Genomic DNA, 19,554 nt, shown 5'->3' with positions numbered 1-19,554 from the left:
GCTTTCATAAGCTAAAGCTAGACAAAGACATGCTTGTCCCATGCGGGACTCAACTCTATGGATTCACAGGATCATCAACCCAAGAAGAGGGAACCATTATGTTAGATCTGGGGTTGGCGAACACCCAGGGGACAAGATTGTCCAATCAAACTTTATGGTCGTTCAAGATTTATCAGCTTACAATGTGATTTTGGGTTGACCAACCCTCTGTGCACTTGAAGTGGTGGTGTCATCTCTACACATGAAAATGAAATTCTTGACCAATAATGGAATTGGGGAATGCAATGTCGACCAAATCTAGTCAACAAAGCTACATCAACTACATGAGAAAAAAAAGGCAAAAACCAGTTCAACCATGTTAGTTGAGGCCAGAGATGATCGGGATGAGGAAGCCATGCAACGGGTTGAACCAATTGAAAAGCTTGAAAGGATTTGTCTAATTCCTAAACAACCAGCTCAGGGAATCTATGATTGGGGCTAAGCAAGAAGCAGACTTCAAAACCATATTAACTAAGTTTCTTGAGGAAAACTCAAATGTCTATGCCTGGTTGGCAGATGACATGCCGGGCATAGACAGAGGAGTAGCCAAGCACAGATTATGCATTGATCCTCAAGCGATTCCAGTTGTCCATAAAAGGGAACTTCTCTATTGAGAAACATGAGGCAATTCGAACCGAGGTTCAGAAGCTAAAAAGTCAAATTTCATAAGACGAATCGACCATCCAACCTGGCTGGCCAATGTAGTAATGATCAAAAAAGCCAACGACAAGCGGAAAATGTGCACGGATTACATCGACCTCAACAAAGCATGTCCGAAAGATTGTTACCCGGTTCCTCGGATAGATCTTCTCATAGATGCAACTGCCGGACATGATGTCACACTCCACCGGCCGGTCTCGGTTACCCGCCCGACAACCCGTGGGAGTGATCCGTCTCAGGATCCACGGTTTTAGTCTATTAACAATAATAAATACAAATAAAGACAAATGAAGAGCAATAATGGTTCAATTAATTAATTAAAGGATTATAGGAGTCCAAATACTCCAAGAAAAATAATCAATGAAAGAATAATAAATCAAAAGAATACGAGTTCAGCAGAAGCAATTCAAAAGGGTTAAATAAGTTTCTTTCCGATTTCTTTTTCTAAAGCTATAAACTTAGACTTAAGTTTAACAAGATGAGGAGTCCCCCAATTCTCCTCCATACGGTGAGCAAACTATCTAGCAACTTGTCTCCTCCGCCCATCAATGGGTGCGATAAGCGCACTCCATGCACTTGCAGGAGCTCCCGCACAGGCTATCTCCATTTCCCATTGTCGGTGCCACATCTTCTTCATACGGAAGGTTCCTTCATAGGAAACCAATCCATCTTCCGACACATTTCCTCCATCTGCGTAGACTAATAAAACATATAAAAATAAAGGAATGAGTTCTGGAGAACTCAGTAAGAACAATAACAATTCCCATCCATATGTCCAACAAATCAGAAATGCATATATGATATGTATGAGTGCAAAGTATGAATGCTGCTAAGATCTAACTGTGCAAGTCTCTAACAGTTGACATGCTTTAAGATATACACCAACCCTCCTCTGGGTAGGTCTAGTCACTCTAATCCGGCAAGGACTGGTTACCTCTATAGGGATCATGGGCAAAATGGAAAGTCCACACTGGCTCTCAAACCATGGCTGGGGTTAAGTCAACACTCTCTCACCACAACCATTGACAATGAGTACTGGCGCAAGTCGGGGTTTCTAATCCAATGCAAGGTCATACAGGTAACATACTACATGAAGTCCAGATACATGCCCTATGGCACCAACCAACTCGGTTCAATATCCTTCGCAACCTAGGAATGAGAATCCTCACGGACTGGCTACCGCTATTGGACTTCATTCCATAACCCTATGGTCATCCGCATATTGTTGGGGTGGAATGCTCTCATGACTCCTCAAGACACCTGGTATGTTCCTTGGACGTCCATGAGCCCAACCCTAACATATGCAACCCTACCATTTATATGACTAACAGTGGACCAGTGTCACATCACTGTCATCACCGAAAGGGTAGTAGCATCTGGGGTACCTAGCCATGCAACTCTAGACTCTACCTAAGTATGTCATCCAGTAGTTATGACAGTGCTGGAGACATCAAGCAGCATGTGTCCCATACCACAACCTTATGATATCCCAAGGTAAGATATCCAAATAGAATACCTATTCCATCAGAACCACATACTATCAACCAACATCATATCACATTCATAATCGATAAAGTGCATGTATAAACAGTACGAACAACAGTCATATAACAAGATCAACATGTGAAACATGATTACAATAGCATATAAAATGAAAGATTAATACTAATAGACACTAGACTAGCATGTTCAAGTCAATTCATAAAGATAGGATTGTCTGCCCTTACATGCATATAAGTAATTCGTCCGTAAAAAGTAACTCGTAAACAATTATAAATTTTTCTCTTCAAACAAAGGACACCTATACACAGGGTTACAATAAGGTATAAGTCAAATGAATCAAATCGGATCAAAACCAATAGTCATTTGGTCACTGGAAACCAGCCGGTCACTTGAGCTGGTCGCTTAGGTTGAGCGACCGCCACTAGTGACCACCTCAAAAACAGAGAGTTTTCAGTCCAAAACTCAGGCTTCTGATCATCCGTTTTCAATCCAAATTTTGAATGATCATAGTCCGAATCTCAAATCTATTACTCCCATAACCACAAGTGATACTAAACCTAAACAAAGACATCAAATTGGTTATCCATAAACCTCCCTCTTGATTAGATCAGCCATTTTAACAAAAGCAGGGTTTCGTTTTCGGATCTGATCTCACCAAGATTAACAAAAATGTAGGCTGTGCAATAGAAGGATCAATAACAACCAAAGAGAAGTACAAATCTACTTTTATCATAGCAAGTGGTGAAGCATAAGTGAAAAGGGAATCACTTACCTCAACTAGATTGACTATGGATGACAGTAGAACATTCTGGGACTCTAACAGCACTTCAAATCTGCTTTTGGCACTTCTCCACAACCATCTAACCTCCAAAAACAGTAACCACAAATAAAATATTCGTAAAAATAGGCAAGGGTTACTATTTATAGGAGTTAGGGGGCAAAATAGGGCAAAACTCCGCAACCAGAACCAGGCGGTCGCTTGGTTCAATCGACCGCCACTAGCAACCGCCCCCATGTATTTTGCTATACAAGGGTTCTTTGCTAGGGGGGTTGATGTCCAAGTACAACCTAGCCCTAAAGAAGACATGGGGGAGATCCTACCTTCATTCTGGACATCTTCAGACATCACTTGCCTTCCAGAAGTCCAACTACCAAGCAAGACAGGCTCTTGAACAAGAGAATCTAGATCCATGGGTTTAGGGCATGGATCATGGACTTCTATCCGGACACTCCACAAATTTACCCGACTAGACATTCGGGTTCTCGAACTTGTAATACGAATCCCGGGTTAGAAATACAGGGGTTGTTACACATGAAATGCTCAGTTTCATGGATGCAATGTGTACTCGGTGAGTTATAAGGCTATTGATTTACAATACTACATGTGACTGAATCCTATAATTTATTAGACATTCATTCGGGAGAACCCTTCAAGTTGTCAAGTTTTTATGAATTCCATTTAGTGGTAGATGGCGAACTCTTAGTAATCAAAGAAGGCTTAATCGAAGCTATGGAATTGAGGTGCGGGAAGGTTATGGTGATCAGATTGTGGAGATACCATTATGCTAATTCAAGTGGGAGCATGAGGTGGCGCAACCTTACTAATTGTGGAGGATAACTGCCTCATATTTGCAAATTTTTTGCCTAGTGATTTTGTCCATGTTTCTAGAGAAAACAACGTAGTTGATCATTCTCTAGCCCGAGAGGGGTCGAAGGGCGTGACTAATTGGTCCCTATCCCACCCTTGGCTAAAAAGTCTTTGTAACCGGTTTATGTTTGTTTTCTTTTCTTTGGAGCAGAATTGTGATTTAGAGAAAAAAAAATGTTGATTCTAAACTTTTTTTAATGATTTTTAATTTGTAAATGATAAAATCATGTTGATCATAAACCTTTCCAATTATTTTCATGTTTAAATTATAAAAGTATCAAAAATTATATTAGGTTTGATAAATAAAGACACAATATATGTTAAGAGCTGTTCTAGTGGTGAAACCAACACCTTAGTGAAGAGGTCGTGGGTTCAGACACAATTTATATTTCCTTTTTTTTTTTTTAGTGAAATGCTTGAAATGTTCATAGACGAGAGAACGGATATAACATGATCGTTCTCTGATTTTCATTGGAGCAATCAGGATGCAATTTTACAATTTAATAACCAGAACATTCTCAAATTACAAAGAAAAGGATCAGACACTGTTACTCCTAAGCAAGAAGGATGAACTCAAGTGGAGGTCACCATGTGCATCTGCATTTGCACGTGTAATCTTTCTACCAATTCAAAACACTTCTGTCGGCTTCTCTTCGATCACTGGTAAGGATCTGCTATACGTTTCAATCTGGTTATTCGATCTTCTGATCGGAATTTGAACCCAAAGCCGCTCAAATTAGTCGCTCGGGAAGTCCCTGCGAATTTGTCTAAGATTGATATCGTTACGAAGCAGAGTTAGGGATTGGAAAAGGATGCCGATTCTTTGTGGCATCGGTATCTTGAATGGCTCTACAGGCATAAGGAGCTGCGGTTGTTTTTTGATGTGACCGGATTTGATTTACGGACGAGTTCTTGTAGGAGATGGAGCCGAAGTTGCAGGCTGCTTTTAAGGCGAGATGCAGGAACTCGAGAAGGGCGTAATTGGCTTTGCAGTTCTCAGATTGCTCCTAGTTTCTATCTCCGTCTGCAGATTGAGAGCACGCTGAATGGTATCTGTAATTTTGCCGACGATGTCATTGGTGGTAAGGATTGAAGTCCATTTATTCTTTAATCTACAGCATAAGCACACATAAAAGTAATCAAAGTGCAATTTAGTTGTATATTTCTCTTCTTGCAGCAAAAACTTCTGTGCTTAAGTGGTTATAATTATGCTTTTGTCCCATAATATGCTTTACCATTCTATCTGACATTCAGATAAAGCCCCCATCGACTCCAGAGGTCTGCTTTACTCATATCCTTTGTGTGGGAATCGGAGGTTCAGCATTGGGACCACAGTTTGTTGCAGAGGCTTCGGCTCCTGATAATCTTCCTCTCAAGGTATGCCTCTGGGTCTTTGATCTTGTAAGACATTCCATTTTTGTTTCATCCTGCCACAACTGTCTTAATTATGAAGTTGAAAGTCTTTTCTTTTCTTATTCTTTAGAGATTTGGTTTGTATTTGTTATAGTTTCTTAATTCAATGGTTCAAGTATTTTATTATTATTATTTGATTCTCATTTACAAGTTTCTCATTTCCTTTGTTCCCTCCTTCCAGGTGGGTTATGAATGGTAGCTAAATGAATTATAATTATTGTTTTGTTAGAGTTTTTTCAGTTGTCACAGCTGTTTGCTACATGAACCCTTTTCTTTTTGTGAAACTCTTGATGTCCAAACTTATACCTGAAAATTCCGGAAATGTAGGGTACATTAGCCAATAAATCATCTAGGCATATAGACTTTAAAATTAACTGTAACTGTAAACATTTGCAGCTTCTCACAAGAATGTGATATTTTACATTCATCATGCTATCTGATTGAGCTAATTTTTAGTTTGAAGGATCTCCCAATGCTGCATCTTTCCAGTTGCCTGGTTTTAAGTGATTCAACTATGATGCTTGTAAAAGCATATGGTCTTACTTTTACATATTGTCAATGAATAATGCTTATAGGTGCCTTTTGTTTAACTTCTTCTCATTGTTTAATATATTTCATTTGTTTGCATTTAATAGAGAAAAAACTGTTTATTTTAGAAGAAGGAATCCTTGAATAGCCATCTAAAGTTATCATCTCCAAGATTGCCAGTTTTTAAACCTACTGGCAAAGAGGCTACTGTGATCTTTTACTGGGAGTCTGGGACCAAATTATTTCCTGAACGACCTTAGTTTACTTTTGTCTAGAGGTGAGGACAGAGACCAGCCCAGAGGATGTTGGGGGAATGCATGCAGCTGCTGGTTTTTTGACAGTCAGAGGTGGCATGACCTCACATGCAGCTGTTGTTGCCCGTGGGTGGGGAAAATGTTGTGTATCTAGATGCTTTGACTTATGTGTGAATGAATTAGAAAAGGTGAAGCCTTGACATTTTTCTGTTTTGATAATATAAGAAGTACTAGACAGCTTCTGCCTACAGGAGAGAGAGAGAAGAAGAAGAAGAAAACTGGTGACAAGAGAATTAAGGAGGGTGAGTGGCCTTCACTCCATGGATCTACAGGGGCAGTGATAATAGGGAAGCAGACACTTGCTCCTTCAGCTATAAGTGGTGACTTGGAAACCTTCGTCTGCAGGGTCACTGAGATAAAGGTCTTTCAAGGTAGAACTCATTTTTTCAAGTTGTACATGCAACTATCTTTAAATCCCCAACTAATGAATGGAATTGTGGGTCAGAGGTTATGGCAAATGCTGACACACCAGAAGATGCTCAAACAGCAAGAAATAATGGAGCACAAGGGATTGCACTGTGTAGGATAGAGCATATGGAAAATATCAAATTATTTTATTTGTTTTCTATTTTATTATCAATTTTTTTTAATCTTCCTTATTGTTGAGAGGGTAAGACATTGAATGCAGTCTCAGAATTACTGCAAAATCTTGAAATGCATGATTTTTTCCAACAAAAGTCGTCCTCTTTGTTTTTCTAAAAAGAAGAGACTGGTAATATCAAAAATTATTTGGGACTTATGATCCTAAAATAAAACTTCATGTGGCACAAATTTTGATTTCCCCTGCTGTTTGGGGTCTCAGTTCTTTGCATCAGATGAGAGGATAAGGCAGTGAGACAAATGATAATGGCTGTAACACCAGAAAGAAGACAGAAGGCGTTGACTTACTATTGCCTTACCAAGATCTGATTTTGGAGAAATCTTTCGTGCAATGGATCGTACTTTTATATTCTCCCTATATGTTATATGCTTTAAAGAAAATGTATGATCCCAGTTGTAATGTGGGTCTCATTGGGGAGTGATGAATGTTATTGACTGAAATTGATCAAATCTTGCAATCATTGTGCACACTGTTGGTTGGTTAGGGAAATAATGACAAAATAGACATGGCTTTGGTTCTGCGCATGAGGAGATTTCATAGTCCTGTTGCATATACTGACTGGCTTCTGGTTTGCTTGTGGACATGCCCATTTATGAAGTGAACTGATGCTAAATGTATAGTTTTGACCTTCCTGCTATCAAATTCCATTTTAGGTGCATTTGGGCATCTTCATGGCATTAATGCGGGAATGGCATTGATGGTAATTTGGGATTTGCTCCTTGACTAGGGTTTATTTCTTAGGTATTTACAATTCAGCATGATGCCTTGGTTTTATTTCTAGTCTATTTTTACGGTTCATTCTTCAGCTATATCAGAGTTAGTGTTGAAATTTCAGGTCTTCCTGTGACAAATCAGGCTGTTAGAACCTTCTCTCCAGAAATTTTTGCGAGAGGGTGATATTGAACAGATGATCAGCAAACTAGCTTCTGACCCTTGCACGACTGAGAGGAGGTCTTTTCAAAGGTTGAGAATCTCTCAGAAGTAAATCCCATGCTTGGTTTCCATGGTAGCAGGTATGATGCCCTCTATTATCTTAGTTAACTTGCTAAATTTTTTTGTTTTCTCTGCATCCGGTCTGTGGCATTGTCAACCACCTCTTATAATAACAGTAGGAGATATGCTGATGGAGCAGCCAGGATCCCGGGGGAGGTCCAAGGCATTGTTTGGATTTTTTCAATATGACAATATATGAAAGGTATAAACTTGTTGAATCCTGAGAACAAAGTGGCTTCATTAATAGTGTAAAGATCAAGTGCCTGAAGTGCTAGCCATCTATTGGTTTGTTTTCAACCGTAAAATTGGGGCTGGAGCACATAAATTTTCAGCTGCTAGCCAAAATAAGATGGTCCTAGGTCAATACTGTTCATTTTTAAGAATTTTATACCGGTGAGTTGATAGTTGGATCAGACCCTACAATAATGAGGTTCTAAGATCTGTGTTGGATTGTCTGGATGGTAATCTTGGAACGATCTGACCAGAGTGGGAATGGATCACCATTCATATCATTTTTTAATAATTGTTTCCTGTCTGGTTCAGTCTAATCTACTGGATTGCCGAATCAGGATTGGACTTGCCAGCAGATGCTTCAACCTTCAGTACTGATTTCTTAATCTTTGCAAAAGACTGCAGACCATGGCTATTGTTGGTGCTAATTCTGCCGATCTCCTTGAACCGTTACCTTCGCACCGAACTCCTCAGATCTGGCGGATTGACCTGGTTTGCTCCTTGATCAATCAACCTCTCACTCCTGAAAAAGATAGAACACTAGTAAGAAACGGAGCCGATCGTCTTGATCGGCGTCTCGTCTCTGACGATCTAGTCAGTATTGTGAAGACGATGCTTCAGAGCTCACTGGAGCTTCTCAAGTTTTCTAATGGAGTTCAAACAGAATGAATTAGAGTTTTGGTTGATTTCAGAGACTTACCTCCCTCGAGTCTTCCTTTCTCTTTTATATAAACTTTCCCGCTTATAACACTTTTCAATCATGACCGTCGGATCGTCGCTCCTCTTTTGACGTCGCTGATCATCCCTTCTTTCTTCTCTCGATCAAACCCATAAATTCTTTTATCTTATAAATCGAATCCGGCCAAGTCTGGTTAGACTGGTATAAACCGGAAATGGATATTTTAGTCACAACATAAGCCCCCAAACCTACTGATCAGGTTGAACTTATATGAGACCCTGACCAGTAGGTTTAATCCTGTCTGTCGAAATCATCCAGTATACCCTGTTCAGCCATTACGCCTTTTCCCTAGGTACTTTTTAATTTCCTCAGAACTTTGATGCCAGGTCACCATATCAACATTAACTTGAAAGTTGATTTATGGCTCTCTCCCTTATAAAATTATATCTTCTGTAATAGTTGAATATAATAGTTGAGCTGCCTTGCGTGATTATTACATTGCTGTACCCAGCCCCCAAATCATCCTGAAACCGGCTGAAATCACTTCCTTGTTAGACTTTTCGTCAATTTTTAAATATCACTTTTCATCTTCCTTAACGTTACCGCCGCTTGATTATAAATTTCGTCTCTTTCCCACGTATGATCGTCATGTCTTCCCTTACTCCTCATACATCATCCTCATACTTTTTGACTACAATTTCCTATATTCACCGATTGATCCCACGCGTCGGTTATGAAAAGTAATGACCATTGATTTTGGACCATTGTGTATTTCCCCCCATTTTTCAAGAAATTTCCCTTCGCCTCTTTTCACTCTTTATATATATCTGTCAACTGTCACCTGCTTTCCTCCGTACTTTGTTCTCCTCCTTCGAGAATATCAAACATACCTATCCGCCATTGTTCCTATCACTTCTCTCCAGATTTTGTCTTTTGAGTCTTCTTCTTTCTCTCCTGTTTTCTCTTATGGATACTGCATCTAACCCTTCTGTACCCAGTACCTCCATACAACCCACTATTCCTCTCAGTACTGAACAACCGAAAGATATGTCTAGTGCTTCTTCTTCTCATCAAAGTCCTTCCGATTGGAAACCCATTCCGTATGCTCACGATGAAGCCATCGTTGCTTATACTCCTGTAGATATGTCCAGAAAGAAAATGGACCCAAAATACGCAGGCCCTCACTACTCTAGCTTTAAGAACATGAAACTAAATTGTCCAAGGATATTCAAGCTTAGGTTTTCTAGAAGTTCTTGTGTTGTTGTTTTCTTGAGAAATCTTTATTATATCTTCTTCCATGGTTCCATTACATTGAATAATATTCTGCTTTGATTGTGGATGTAGCACTAAGACCTAAAACTAATCCCATTTCTCAAATTTTCACCTTTATCATTTTGTCTTGATAGGAAAGTTCTCACCTGGCCAAACTGAGAGGATATCATAAATTAATGAGATCTTTCATGTTAGATGGCAAATGATTAAGATGAAACCAAATACAAAACACCAATCAACCTAAGGGCAAATGATACTTGAAAGAACATGCATCTATCCAACACTTTCTAGAGAACTAATGTGAAACAAATAAATCATCTACTTCTTCAAAGCCTCAAAGGTATCACAATCAAGACAACGATTTAAAATAGGTATTTCTTTACTATTGATTGCACGTCCTCTACATTGTGTTTTTTCCCCTTGTGAACTGCATCTTCCCCAAAACAGAGCAACATATTGCCTTGCTGATCACGAGCTTGATTGCACATACCCTGCGAGTGATTAGCAACATGCTAACTCAAAACCCACTTCATCAGGAATAATATTTGCACATAGTTGAACACATTGGAATATGAGTTGCAATTCGGATGTAGGGACCTAATTAGATGGAGGAGCTAAGTGTATTGTAATGTTCCCTGCAAGATTCCTCACAGAACCATGCAACCAAATAGAATTGCTGAATTCTCTCTGCATCTTGTAAACTCTGTTGAATGGGAACACTGAACTCATATTGTAAACTCTGTTGTTCGTGTTTATGAGCTTAAATCTGTGTTTTCTTGTATTTGTTTGTCTACTTGATGCAGAAATAAAGAAATCTCACCTGGCCTCCTATTTGGAAAATTAGGAGATATGCTGATGGAGCAGCCAGGATCCCAGGGGAGATCCAAGGCATTGATTGGATTTTTTTAATATGAAAATATATAAAAGGTATAAACTTGTTGAATCCTGAGGACAAAGTGGCTTCATTAATAGTGTAAATATCAAGTGCCTGAAGTACTAGCCATCTATTGGTTTGTTTTCAACCGTAAAATTGGGGCTGGAGCACATAAATTTTCAGCTGCTAGCCAAAATAAGATGGTCCTAGGTCAATACTGTTCATTTTAAGAATTTTATACCGGTGAGTTGATAGTTGGATCAGACCCTACAATAATGAGGTTCTAAGATCTGTGTTGGATTGTCTGGATGGTAATCTCGGAACGATCTGACCAGAGTGGGAATGGATCACCATTCATATCATTTTTTAACAATTGTTTCCTGTCTGGTTCAGTCTGATCTACTGGATTGCAGAATCAGGATTGTACTTGCCAGCAGATGCTCCAACCTTTAGTACTGATTTCTTAATCTTTGCAAAAGACTGCAGACCATTGCATGGTGAGACTGCTAAAAGTACTTGGATAAATTAGCATTAATGATGTGATCCCAAACCTCTAGTTTCATATTTTACTTCACTGTAACCTTGTATTAGACTTGGGAAATTTATACAACAAATTGGGTACATAGTTGTAACCTGTAAACATTTTATTTTTGATAATGTGTCTAGGCTTGGGATAGCATATCCAGATCACACTGAAATGCAAGCAGGTGCAATTTTTCAGGCTGCCATCTCTGTGAGCAAACAGGGTGTTCAAGTTCTTCCTGAAATAATGGTTCCCCTTGTTGGAACACTACAGGCATGATTTTTATTCCTTTCTTGCCAAATCTTATATATGTGCAGACTTGCCAGGCCTTGCAAGAAAGTTTTAGGACCCGTTTGATAATCCACCCAGTGTTTCTGCTTCAAAAATCAGCAGCAACAGTTTTTCATATTTCTGTTCCAAGAAACACTTTTAAAAATGGTTGATAAGGCTTTGCTTCTTGAAATGTTTTCGTAGCTCAAAGCTTCAAACATTATATTTAGATGGAAATGACTATCTTAACCCTTTTAGAACTTATTTCACTGAAGTCTATGTGCTTCAATTTTTGTTTCAGGAAAGAGAAGCAAAGTTGCTTCTTGACACATAGATAGGCAGAAAGTTCAATTCTTATCTCCAAAAAACACCATAAACAATCGGTTTTCAACCAAAATTTATGTTTTTCGAAGCAAGAATTTCTTTACCTCCATCTGATTGTATGAAAAATGAAGGAAAACAGAATTTTCCCTGGAGCAAAATCTTGTAGCATAACAGAGATCACTTTTGACTTCAGATAGTAGATAAATTGTAGCAACTGCATTTGTATTTGTAAGTCAGATACATTGCTAAAATCCATGTTTGTTGGGAAGTTTCAATTTTGTTTTCAAGTATACCCTTCAAGATTCCCCATCCAAGTAAATGAAGTCTATGTAGCAAGCCATAGAATACTTGTCATTTTCTCATACTTTGTAGGTTCGGATGAAAGAAACTTTTTGTTTCAGTTCAGCTGAAAAAAGGGTCACCCAGATGTGACAGCCTTCTTCTTATGATTAGTTGCTACTATTCCAACAGGTTCCCTATTGCTAAAGGCTTGCAGCAGCTCAAGTGGCCGGCTGAGAAGATTTCAAGTTGGAAGATCTGTAATAGATCATGTAATGTTGTATGTAACCTTGTGCAAATAGGATTCTTATGCTTGTATGACATTTTCTATTTTGATAATATGAGAAGTAGTGGACAGATTCTGCCAACAAAAAAATAAACCAAGGTAGAGCTTTCATAAATTTATTCAAAAAAAAAAAAAAAAAAAGAATTTGTTACAGAGTCGTTGAACTTAATTTCTCAATTTTAGGTATAGAAGGAGTTAATGTATGAGTTTAACAAGACAAAAGACTCTCAGTTAAACTCATTGTCAGGAACCCAGGAGTTGCAAGGCCATCAATTTCTAGATTCCTCTTCATGTTGTTCTTGGTGTTGTACAAAACTAGCTGCCCATTATAAGCATGCTGGAACAGAATCTCATCATCGTTCCATTGTCCTATCACTGGGTAATAGTTCCAACGATTTCCTAGTTGATGATTCCAACTCTCTGGATAACTAAGATCGATGATTCCACGTTTAATCCAAGGTTCCTGAACACCAATTTTCTTCATCACCCAGATCTCAGCTTTGGGAAATCCTTCTCGTGGGTTATAACAGAAGGCAGCAAGCTGGCTTCCTGCCATCTCATAAAGAAAATACTTTCTGAAGATTGGAAGTGATGGTAACTCTCTTCGTACCTCATGTAGCAGATCAAAGGAGTAAACTTTCCCCGAACGTGACACCCAATGAGCGACACCATTGATAATTATTGCTGAGCTCGGAACAAGATAACTGGGCATGGCGGCATCTGGTAGTGGGATATCTTCAAGCATGGCGGCATCATCTGGTACCAGGATATCTTCAAGTATTCTCCAGCTATCATTGACAGAATTCAAAGAGTATACACTAACATTGCTCCTTATGTGCCATTGTTGATCAGTATAGCACACAATCTTGACGACTTTGTACTCTCTGTTTACGGGTTCAAACCCAAATCCAACCCAATTGTGATGCAAACAATGAAATTCCATTGGATGAGGTGGAAGCTTTTTTAGTTCCCCTTTGACCGGATTCATGAGGTATATACTTATATCGGAACCACTAGAAAAACGGTCAAGAACGAATGAAGACAGACATACTAATCCATCACATGAAGTCAAACCATTGAATTTGTACATGGAACGATACCCGTAATCCAACTTACGGGAACGAGAAAAGATTTCTTTCCGATTGCCCACTTTAAAACGTGAATCGTCGTCCTCTCTTGCTACTGTGTAGAGAATTGAAGTTTCATCCATTTTAGAGATGATAACAAGAGAACGCGAACTCGTTCCCTTCTTCTTGGATTGGATGAGATGAAGAGTGGCGAAATAAGGAGAACTAATTAAAGAATGCCAATTTTTTGATACACACCTGAATCCAACTATGGACTTTTGTGGTAATCTTAAGAGGATCTCATTGATTAATTCGCTTGGTAAATAGGGCTCCGTCACAGACATCCTCATTCTTCTTCTTCCTTTACAGAAGAAGGGGATTTTTTTTCTACAGTTTCAGAATCGTGATTTGAAAACCAATTGAAGATTTATTTAAGGGCCGCTTGGCCGTAAAAGAGTACGATTACAGTTCAAACTCAAATACTCGATAGATCAAATCCAAAACTATCTCGAACTCCTTTTTAGCACGTTCAATGAGTTAAGGATAGAGATATTCTTTTTTTTCTTTATTTTATTATTTTTTCATTTTTTGGCGGTTCAAATTTCATTCAAATCTGTTTCGACCTGATAAGATCAAGAAGATCATCCTTTCCCTAATTGTCTCTAATTTGAATTCTTTCCATATTATTTATTTATGGCTAAAATTTAGCTCAACCGACATTTAAATAGGTTCACTGAACAGCTCTAAATATTAAATTTTTATTTTTTCTCCCATTATTTATAGGTTAGTTAAGTTTAACCTAATATCAGTTAGGTTCCAAGAACGAATGCGATTTACCACATTAGATTACTAGAAGTGGGATCTGTTTGAGTGTAGATTAAAAATGAAAGATGTGGAAACCTTTATAATAAAGCAGAAGATAACGACCAACACGGTTTGGTCCAAGTGGTTCCAAGTCATAAGCAGCTTGGTTCGCTTAAGCAAGGTTCCGGTATCAAATCCTTGTGGATGCAAAAAAACCCTGGGAGACTCACCCACCACAGCTAGGTGTGCGACGCGGTTCGAAACACCGGTTTATAAACCGGGTTGGCAAACCAAAAAAAAAAAAAAAACAGAAAGAGAACGAATGGATTGTTGTATTATTTTTAATATAATAAAATATGTTTCATTTTATTGGATTTGTAAGTGCGGAAAATTTTCCTTAATTTATTTTAGGAAAGTGTATTATTATATAGTCCCACATTGGAAACCGATGTGTCGGAATCCACGTTAATTAATAGGTACCACCTATTAACTTTAATCTATAATAATGAGACATGCCAGTGTGTGTGCAGTGTATGAGCGAGGACGGTATACCGTAGGTCCATAAATATAGTTTTGATCAACGGTAGATCTAGGGCGATGGAAATAGATCCATAAATATAGTTTTGATGGTTCAATATGGACCGTTAGATTGTGCGGCCGAACGATCCGACGGCTCATATCTGAATGTGAGCATTCGTATCCCTACAGAGAGGTGCACCCATACGAACAGAGTCATGAACTGTTCAATAGAGGCACCTCAATGCCTATAAAAACCTTCTAGCTTTACACAGCAGTAGATTAAGAGAAAATCCTAAAGTCTTCTCTGTTCTTGAGTTTTGCGAGTGCTTAGCAAAACTTGAGAGATTCAACTCGAAGTTGGGCTTCTTTGTATCCTGGGAGACGGTTCGCAGTACCTCATAGTACCTTGATGTGAGGGCGACCTACGTCTTAAAACGCGCCTAGAAGTTCCAGCTCAAATACTGTGATTCTTTTTCCGTTTCTTTTACAATCTTAAGACATAGTTTCTTTTTTGAGATAGCACAGTCACTGAAGCAACTTGCGATGGACATCATCAAGTTGGATAGTTTTGATGGAACTAACTTCAAGCGCTGGCAGAAGAAGATGCATTTCCTGTTGAGTCAATTAAGTGTGGTGTATGTACTGACGACACCCAAACCTGAAGAGAAGGAGAATGAAACAGTCGCAGAGACTCGAAATAGGCAGAAGTGGGAGACTGATGACTACTGCTGCAAAGGTCATATTTGCAATTCTCTGTCTAACACTCTGTTCGACATGCACCATGAAAAGCAGTCTGCAAAAGAGATATGAGATGCTTTGCAGAACACCTATCTAGTGGAAGATGCGACGAGCAAGAAGTTCCTTGCAAGTAAGTTCTTTCGATACACTATGGTAGATAATAGAAAAGTGATGGAACAATTCTTTGAAATAAAACAAATCCTCAATCAATTTCCCCAACATGGTATGAAAATGGATGAAAGCATCGTTGTCTCAGCCATTTTAGACAAGCTGCCTCCTTCCTGGAAAGACTATAGGAAAAGTTTGAAGCACAAGAACGAAGATGTCACTCTTGCAGAACTAGAGAGTGATATGCAGATTGAAGAAGAGGACAGAATCCGTGATAGAACTGATACCTCTAAAGTTCTTGTAGTGGAGGAAGGCAAAGACCCTAAAGAGAAGAAAGATTCTGACAAAGGTAAAATGAAGAGGAAGGGGGCTCAAGTTCTAATTCCAACAAGAAGCAAAAGTTTGATTCGAAGAAAAAGGGTCCCTGTTATCAATGTGGCAAAATGGGTCACATCAAGAAGGAATGTTGGCTTCTGAAAAAAGAAGTCAGATAAATCAGATGACAAGAACAACCATAAGGAAAACCTAGTGGCTATGATTTCTGAAGCTAATGTTCTTGGTGTTGATACTTCCTGGTGGGTCGACTCTGGTGCTACCAGACATATCTGTAATGACAGAAGTTTCTTTTCTGAGTATAAGTCAGAAGAAGATGGGAATATCCTCTATATGGGAAACGCATCCACTGCTACAATGAAAGGAAAAGGGAAAGTGAAACTTGAGTTCACTTCTGGAAAACCCCCCACTCTGACAGATGTTTACCATGTTCCAAGAGTTAGGAAGAACCTTGTGTCTGCAAGTCTTTTAAGTAAATTTGGGTTCAAACTTGTATTTGAGTCAGATAAATTTATTCTGACCAAGGGTGGTTTCTTTGTGGGGAAAGGATATGTATATGAGGGTATGTTTAAGTTAAACATTGTTCCTGTTTCAATGAATAAAGTGAATAATTCTGCTTACATGCTTGGTTCGTTTTCTTTATGGCATGGTCGTTTAGGACATGTGAATTTTTGTAAAATGAATGATATGGTTAAACTAGACTTGCTTCCTAAAGTTAACCATGATGTAGATAATTGCAAAACGTGTATGCTGACTAAGATTATTAGGAAGCCTTTTCCTAATGTGAATAGAGATTCTAACATTCTAGATTTGGTACATAGTGACGTTTGTGATCTCCACAGTACCCCTACTCGAGGAGGAAAGAAATATTTTGTAACATTTATTGATGATTGTTCCAAATTCTGTTTTGTATATATCTTGACTACCAAAAATGAAGTTTTGAAATATTTTAAGAAATTTAAAAGTGAGTCTGAGAATTTTTGTAAGACAACCATCAAATGTCTTAGGAGTGATAGGGGTGGGGAATACTATGATCCTGAATACTTTGAAATTGTGGGCATAGTACATGAGGTTACAGCATCTTATTCTCCTCAGCAAAATGACGTGGCAGAAAGGAAAAATAGGACTTTAATGGAAATGGTGAATTCTATGATGTCCTATTCTGGTTTAAGTAGTGGTCTCTGGGGTGAAGCGTTATTAACAGCTTGTCATATACTAAACAAAGTTCCTTTCAAGAAGAGCCCAAAGACCCCATATGAACTTTGGAAGAAACGAAAACCAAATTTGGTGTACCTTAGGATTTGGGACTGTAGAGCTATTGTGAAAATTCCAGAACCAAAAAGGAAGAAATTAGGTGAAAGAGGTGTTGAGTGCATTTTCTTAGGATATGCTTTGTATAGCAAAGCATATAGGTTCATGGTTATTGAGCCTAATGACTCAATAGAGTTGAACACTATTATTGAGTCAAGAGATGCCATTTTTGATGAAACCAGATTCTCTTCCATCCCTAGGACCACTAGTTCTTTAACAATGAGAGATATAAATGAAGAGTCTCAAACACCTAGTGCAGAACCAAGGAGAAGCAAAAGGCAAAGGATTGAAAAATCTTTTGGCCCAGATTTCTTTATGTATCTAGTTGAAGGTACTAGAGAAACTTAGAGTAATCAAACCTTATTGTCTTTAAATGTAGAGACAGATCCTAAAACATATGAGGAAGCTATGAAGTCACAGGATGCTGCTTTCTGGAAAGAGGCCATAAATGATGAAATGGATTCCATCATAGGAAATAATACTTGGAAATTAGTTGATTTACCCCCTGGATCTAAAACAATAGGGTGTAAGTGGATTTTCAAAAGGAAATTAAGGGTTGATGGAACCATTGATAAATTTAAGGCAAGGTTAGTGGCAAAAGGTTTCACACAAAAGGAGGGCATAGATTATTTTGATACTTATGCTCTAGTGGCTAGGATTGCTACTGTTCGAGTTTTAGTTGCATCGGCATCTATATATAATTTTGTCATTCACCAAATGGATGTCAAAACAACATTTCTAAATGTTGAATTAGATGAAGAAATTTATATGCAACAACCTGAAGGGTTTGTTGTGAAGGGGCAGGAGCACAAGGCCTGTAAGTTAGTGGAATCACTATATGGACTCAAACAAGCACCAAAGCAGTGGCATGAGAAATTTGACAGAGTAATTCTGTCGAATGGGTTTAAAATACATGAGTCCAACAAATATGTGTATAGCAAGTTTTCTGGAGGAAAAGGTGTGATAATTTGTTTATATGTTGATGACATGCTTATATTTGGTACTGATTTAGAACAAGTAGAAATTACTGAAAAGTATTTGTCTGCTAGTTTCGATATGAAAGATATGGGTGAAGCTGATGTCATTTTGGGCATTAGAATAGTCAAACATGATGATGGGTTAATTCTGACACAATCTCATTACATTGAGAAAGTGTTGAAGAAATCCAACCACTTAGATTGTTCATCTGTTAGTACACCTTTTGACTCCAGTATCAAGTTAGTACCAAATGATGGAAGAGCTGTGTCTCAAACAGACTATGCTAGTGCTATTGGTTGTCTAATGTATGCAATGACCAGTACAAGACCAGATATAGCATATGCTGTAGAAAAACTTAGTAGGTACACTAGTAACCCTAGTAACCTACACTGGAAAGCTGTCTTTAGGATTTTTAGATACTTAAAGGGAACAACTAGTTATGGCTTAAGATACAGTGGGTATTTTTACTGTTCTTGAAGGGTTCACAGATGCTAGTTGGATAACAGACAGCGAAGACCACTCATCCACAAGTGGTTGGATATTCACTCTTAGTGGGGGTGCAATATCTTGGGGTTCAAAGAAGCAAACTTATATTGCTGATTCTACTATGTCAACAGAGTTCGTGGCGTTAGCTTTTGGTAGTAAAGAAGCAGAATGGCTTAGGAATTTATTGATAGAAATTCCAATATGGCCAAAACCCATGCCACCAATATCGCTTCATTGTGATAGTGAAGCAACCTTGGCTAGAGCCTATAGCCAGATTTACAATGGAAAGTCAAGACATATTGGACTTAGACATCGTTTAGTAAGGCAGTTGATAGTTGATGGAGTAATTACCATCGATTTTGTAAGATCAAGTCAAAATTTGGCAGATCCATTGACAAAAGGTCTTACAAGGGATTTGGTCAAAAATACTGCAAGAGGGATGGGTCTTAAGCCCATTTCCTAAGATCACCAACAGAGGAAACTCATCTCAATACTTGAGATATCAAATTTGAGTTCAATGAGTAAAGTACTCTGTATGGAGTGGTTTGCAAGCACTAACAATATACCATCCCATAAAGGAGTGCTTGGTTCCTGTAATGTAGATGGAGGATGAGCTATATGCTCTTAATAGATCTATAACAGTTCTTGTTGAGGTGTTTATTACAGGACACTTCTGATAGATCTACCTAAGTGAGTGCATGAAGTGAGACCGCTTCAGTTGAGTTTGGGCTTAGACTCTAAGGCACTCATGATACCGGGATAGAGACACATGG

The 19,554-nt window shown here is 38.5% G+C and overlaps 1 protein-coding gene and 1 long non-coding RNA gene across 6 annotated transcripts; one reads left to right on the top strand and one right to left on the bottom strand.

Moving 5' to 3' along the window:
* Positions 1-4,296: 4,296 nt before the first annotated feature.
* Positions 4,297-12,091, top strand: LOC149018968 (uncharacterized). 5 transcript variants are annotated; one of them, XR_016172999.1, is made up of 5 exons: positions 4,297-4,932; positions 5,105-7,447; positions 7,542-7,719; positions 10,685-11,252; positions 11,422-12,091. It is a non-coding gene; the product is annotated as an uncharacterized LOC149018968 (long non-coding RNA). The 5 variants fall into 5 exon arrangements; XR_016172998.1 differs by lacking the exon at positions 11,422-12,091 and having other exon boundaries at positions 5,105-5,227; positions 7,360-7,447; positions 10,685-11,402; XR_016173001.1 differs by lacking the exon at positions 10,685-11,252.
* A 554-nt stretch (positions 12,092-12,645) lies between these two features.
* Positions 12,646-13,647, bottom strand: LOC149018967 (F-box/kelch-repeat protein At3g06240-like). The gene has a single exon (XM_089154031.1). It carries the CDS (start codon positions 13,645-13,647, stop codon positions 12,646-12,648), a length of 1,002 nt encoding a protein of 333 aa, XP_089010157.1.
* Between the last annotated feature and the right edge of the window lie 5,907 nt (positions 13,648-19,554).

Source organism: Hakea prostrata, chromosome 4 (assembly GCF_041222555.1).
Source record: "Hakea prostrata isolate BN-2017 chromosome 4, UWA_Hpros_2, whole genome shotgun sequence".
Taxonomy (NCBI): Eukaryota; Viridiplantae; Streptophyta; class Magnoliopsida; order Proteales; family Proteaceae; genus Hakea; species Hakea prostrata.
This window is presented reverse-complemented; position numbering and strand designations above follow the sequence as displayed.

Excerpts from the sequence above, each read along its gene's own strand:
- LOC149018967 (XM_089154031.1), bottom strand. The coding sequence starts at position 13,647 with ATGGATGAAACTTCAATTCTCTACACAGTAGCAAGAGAGGACGACGAT.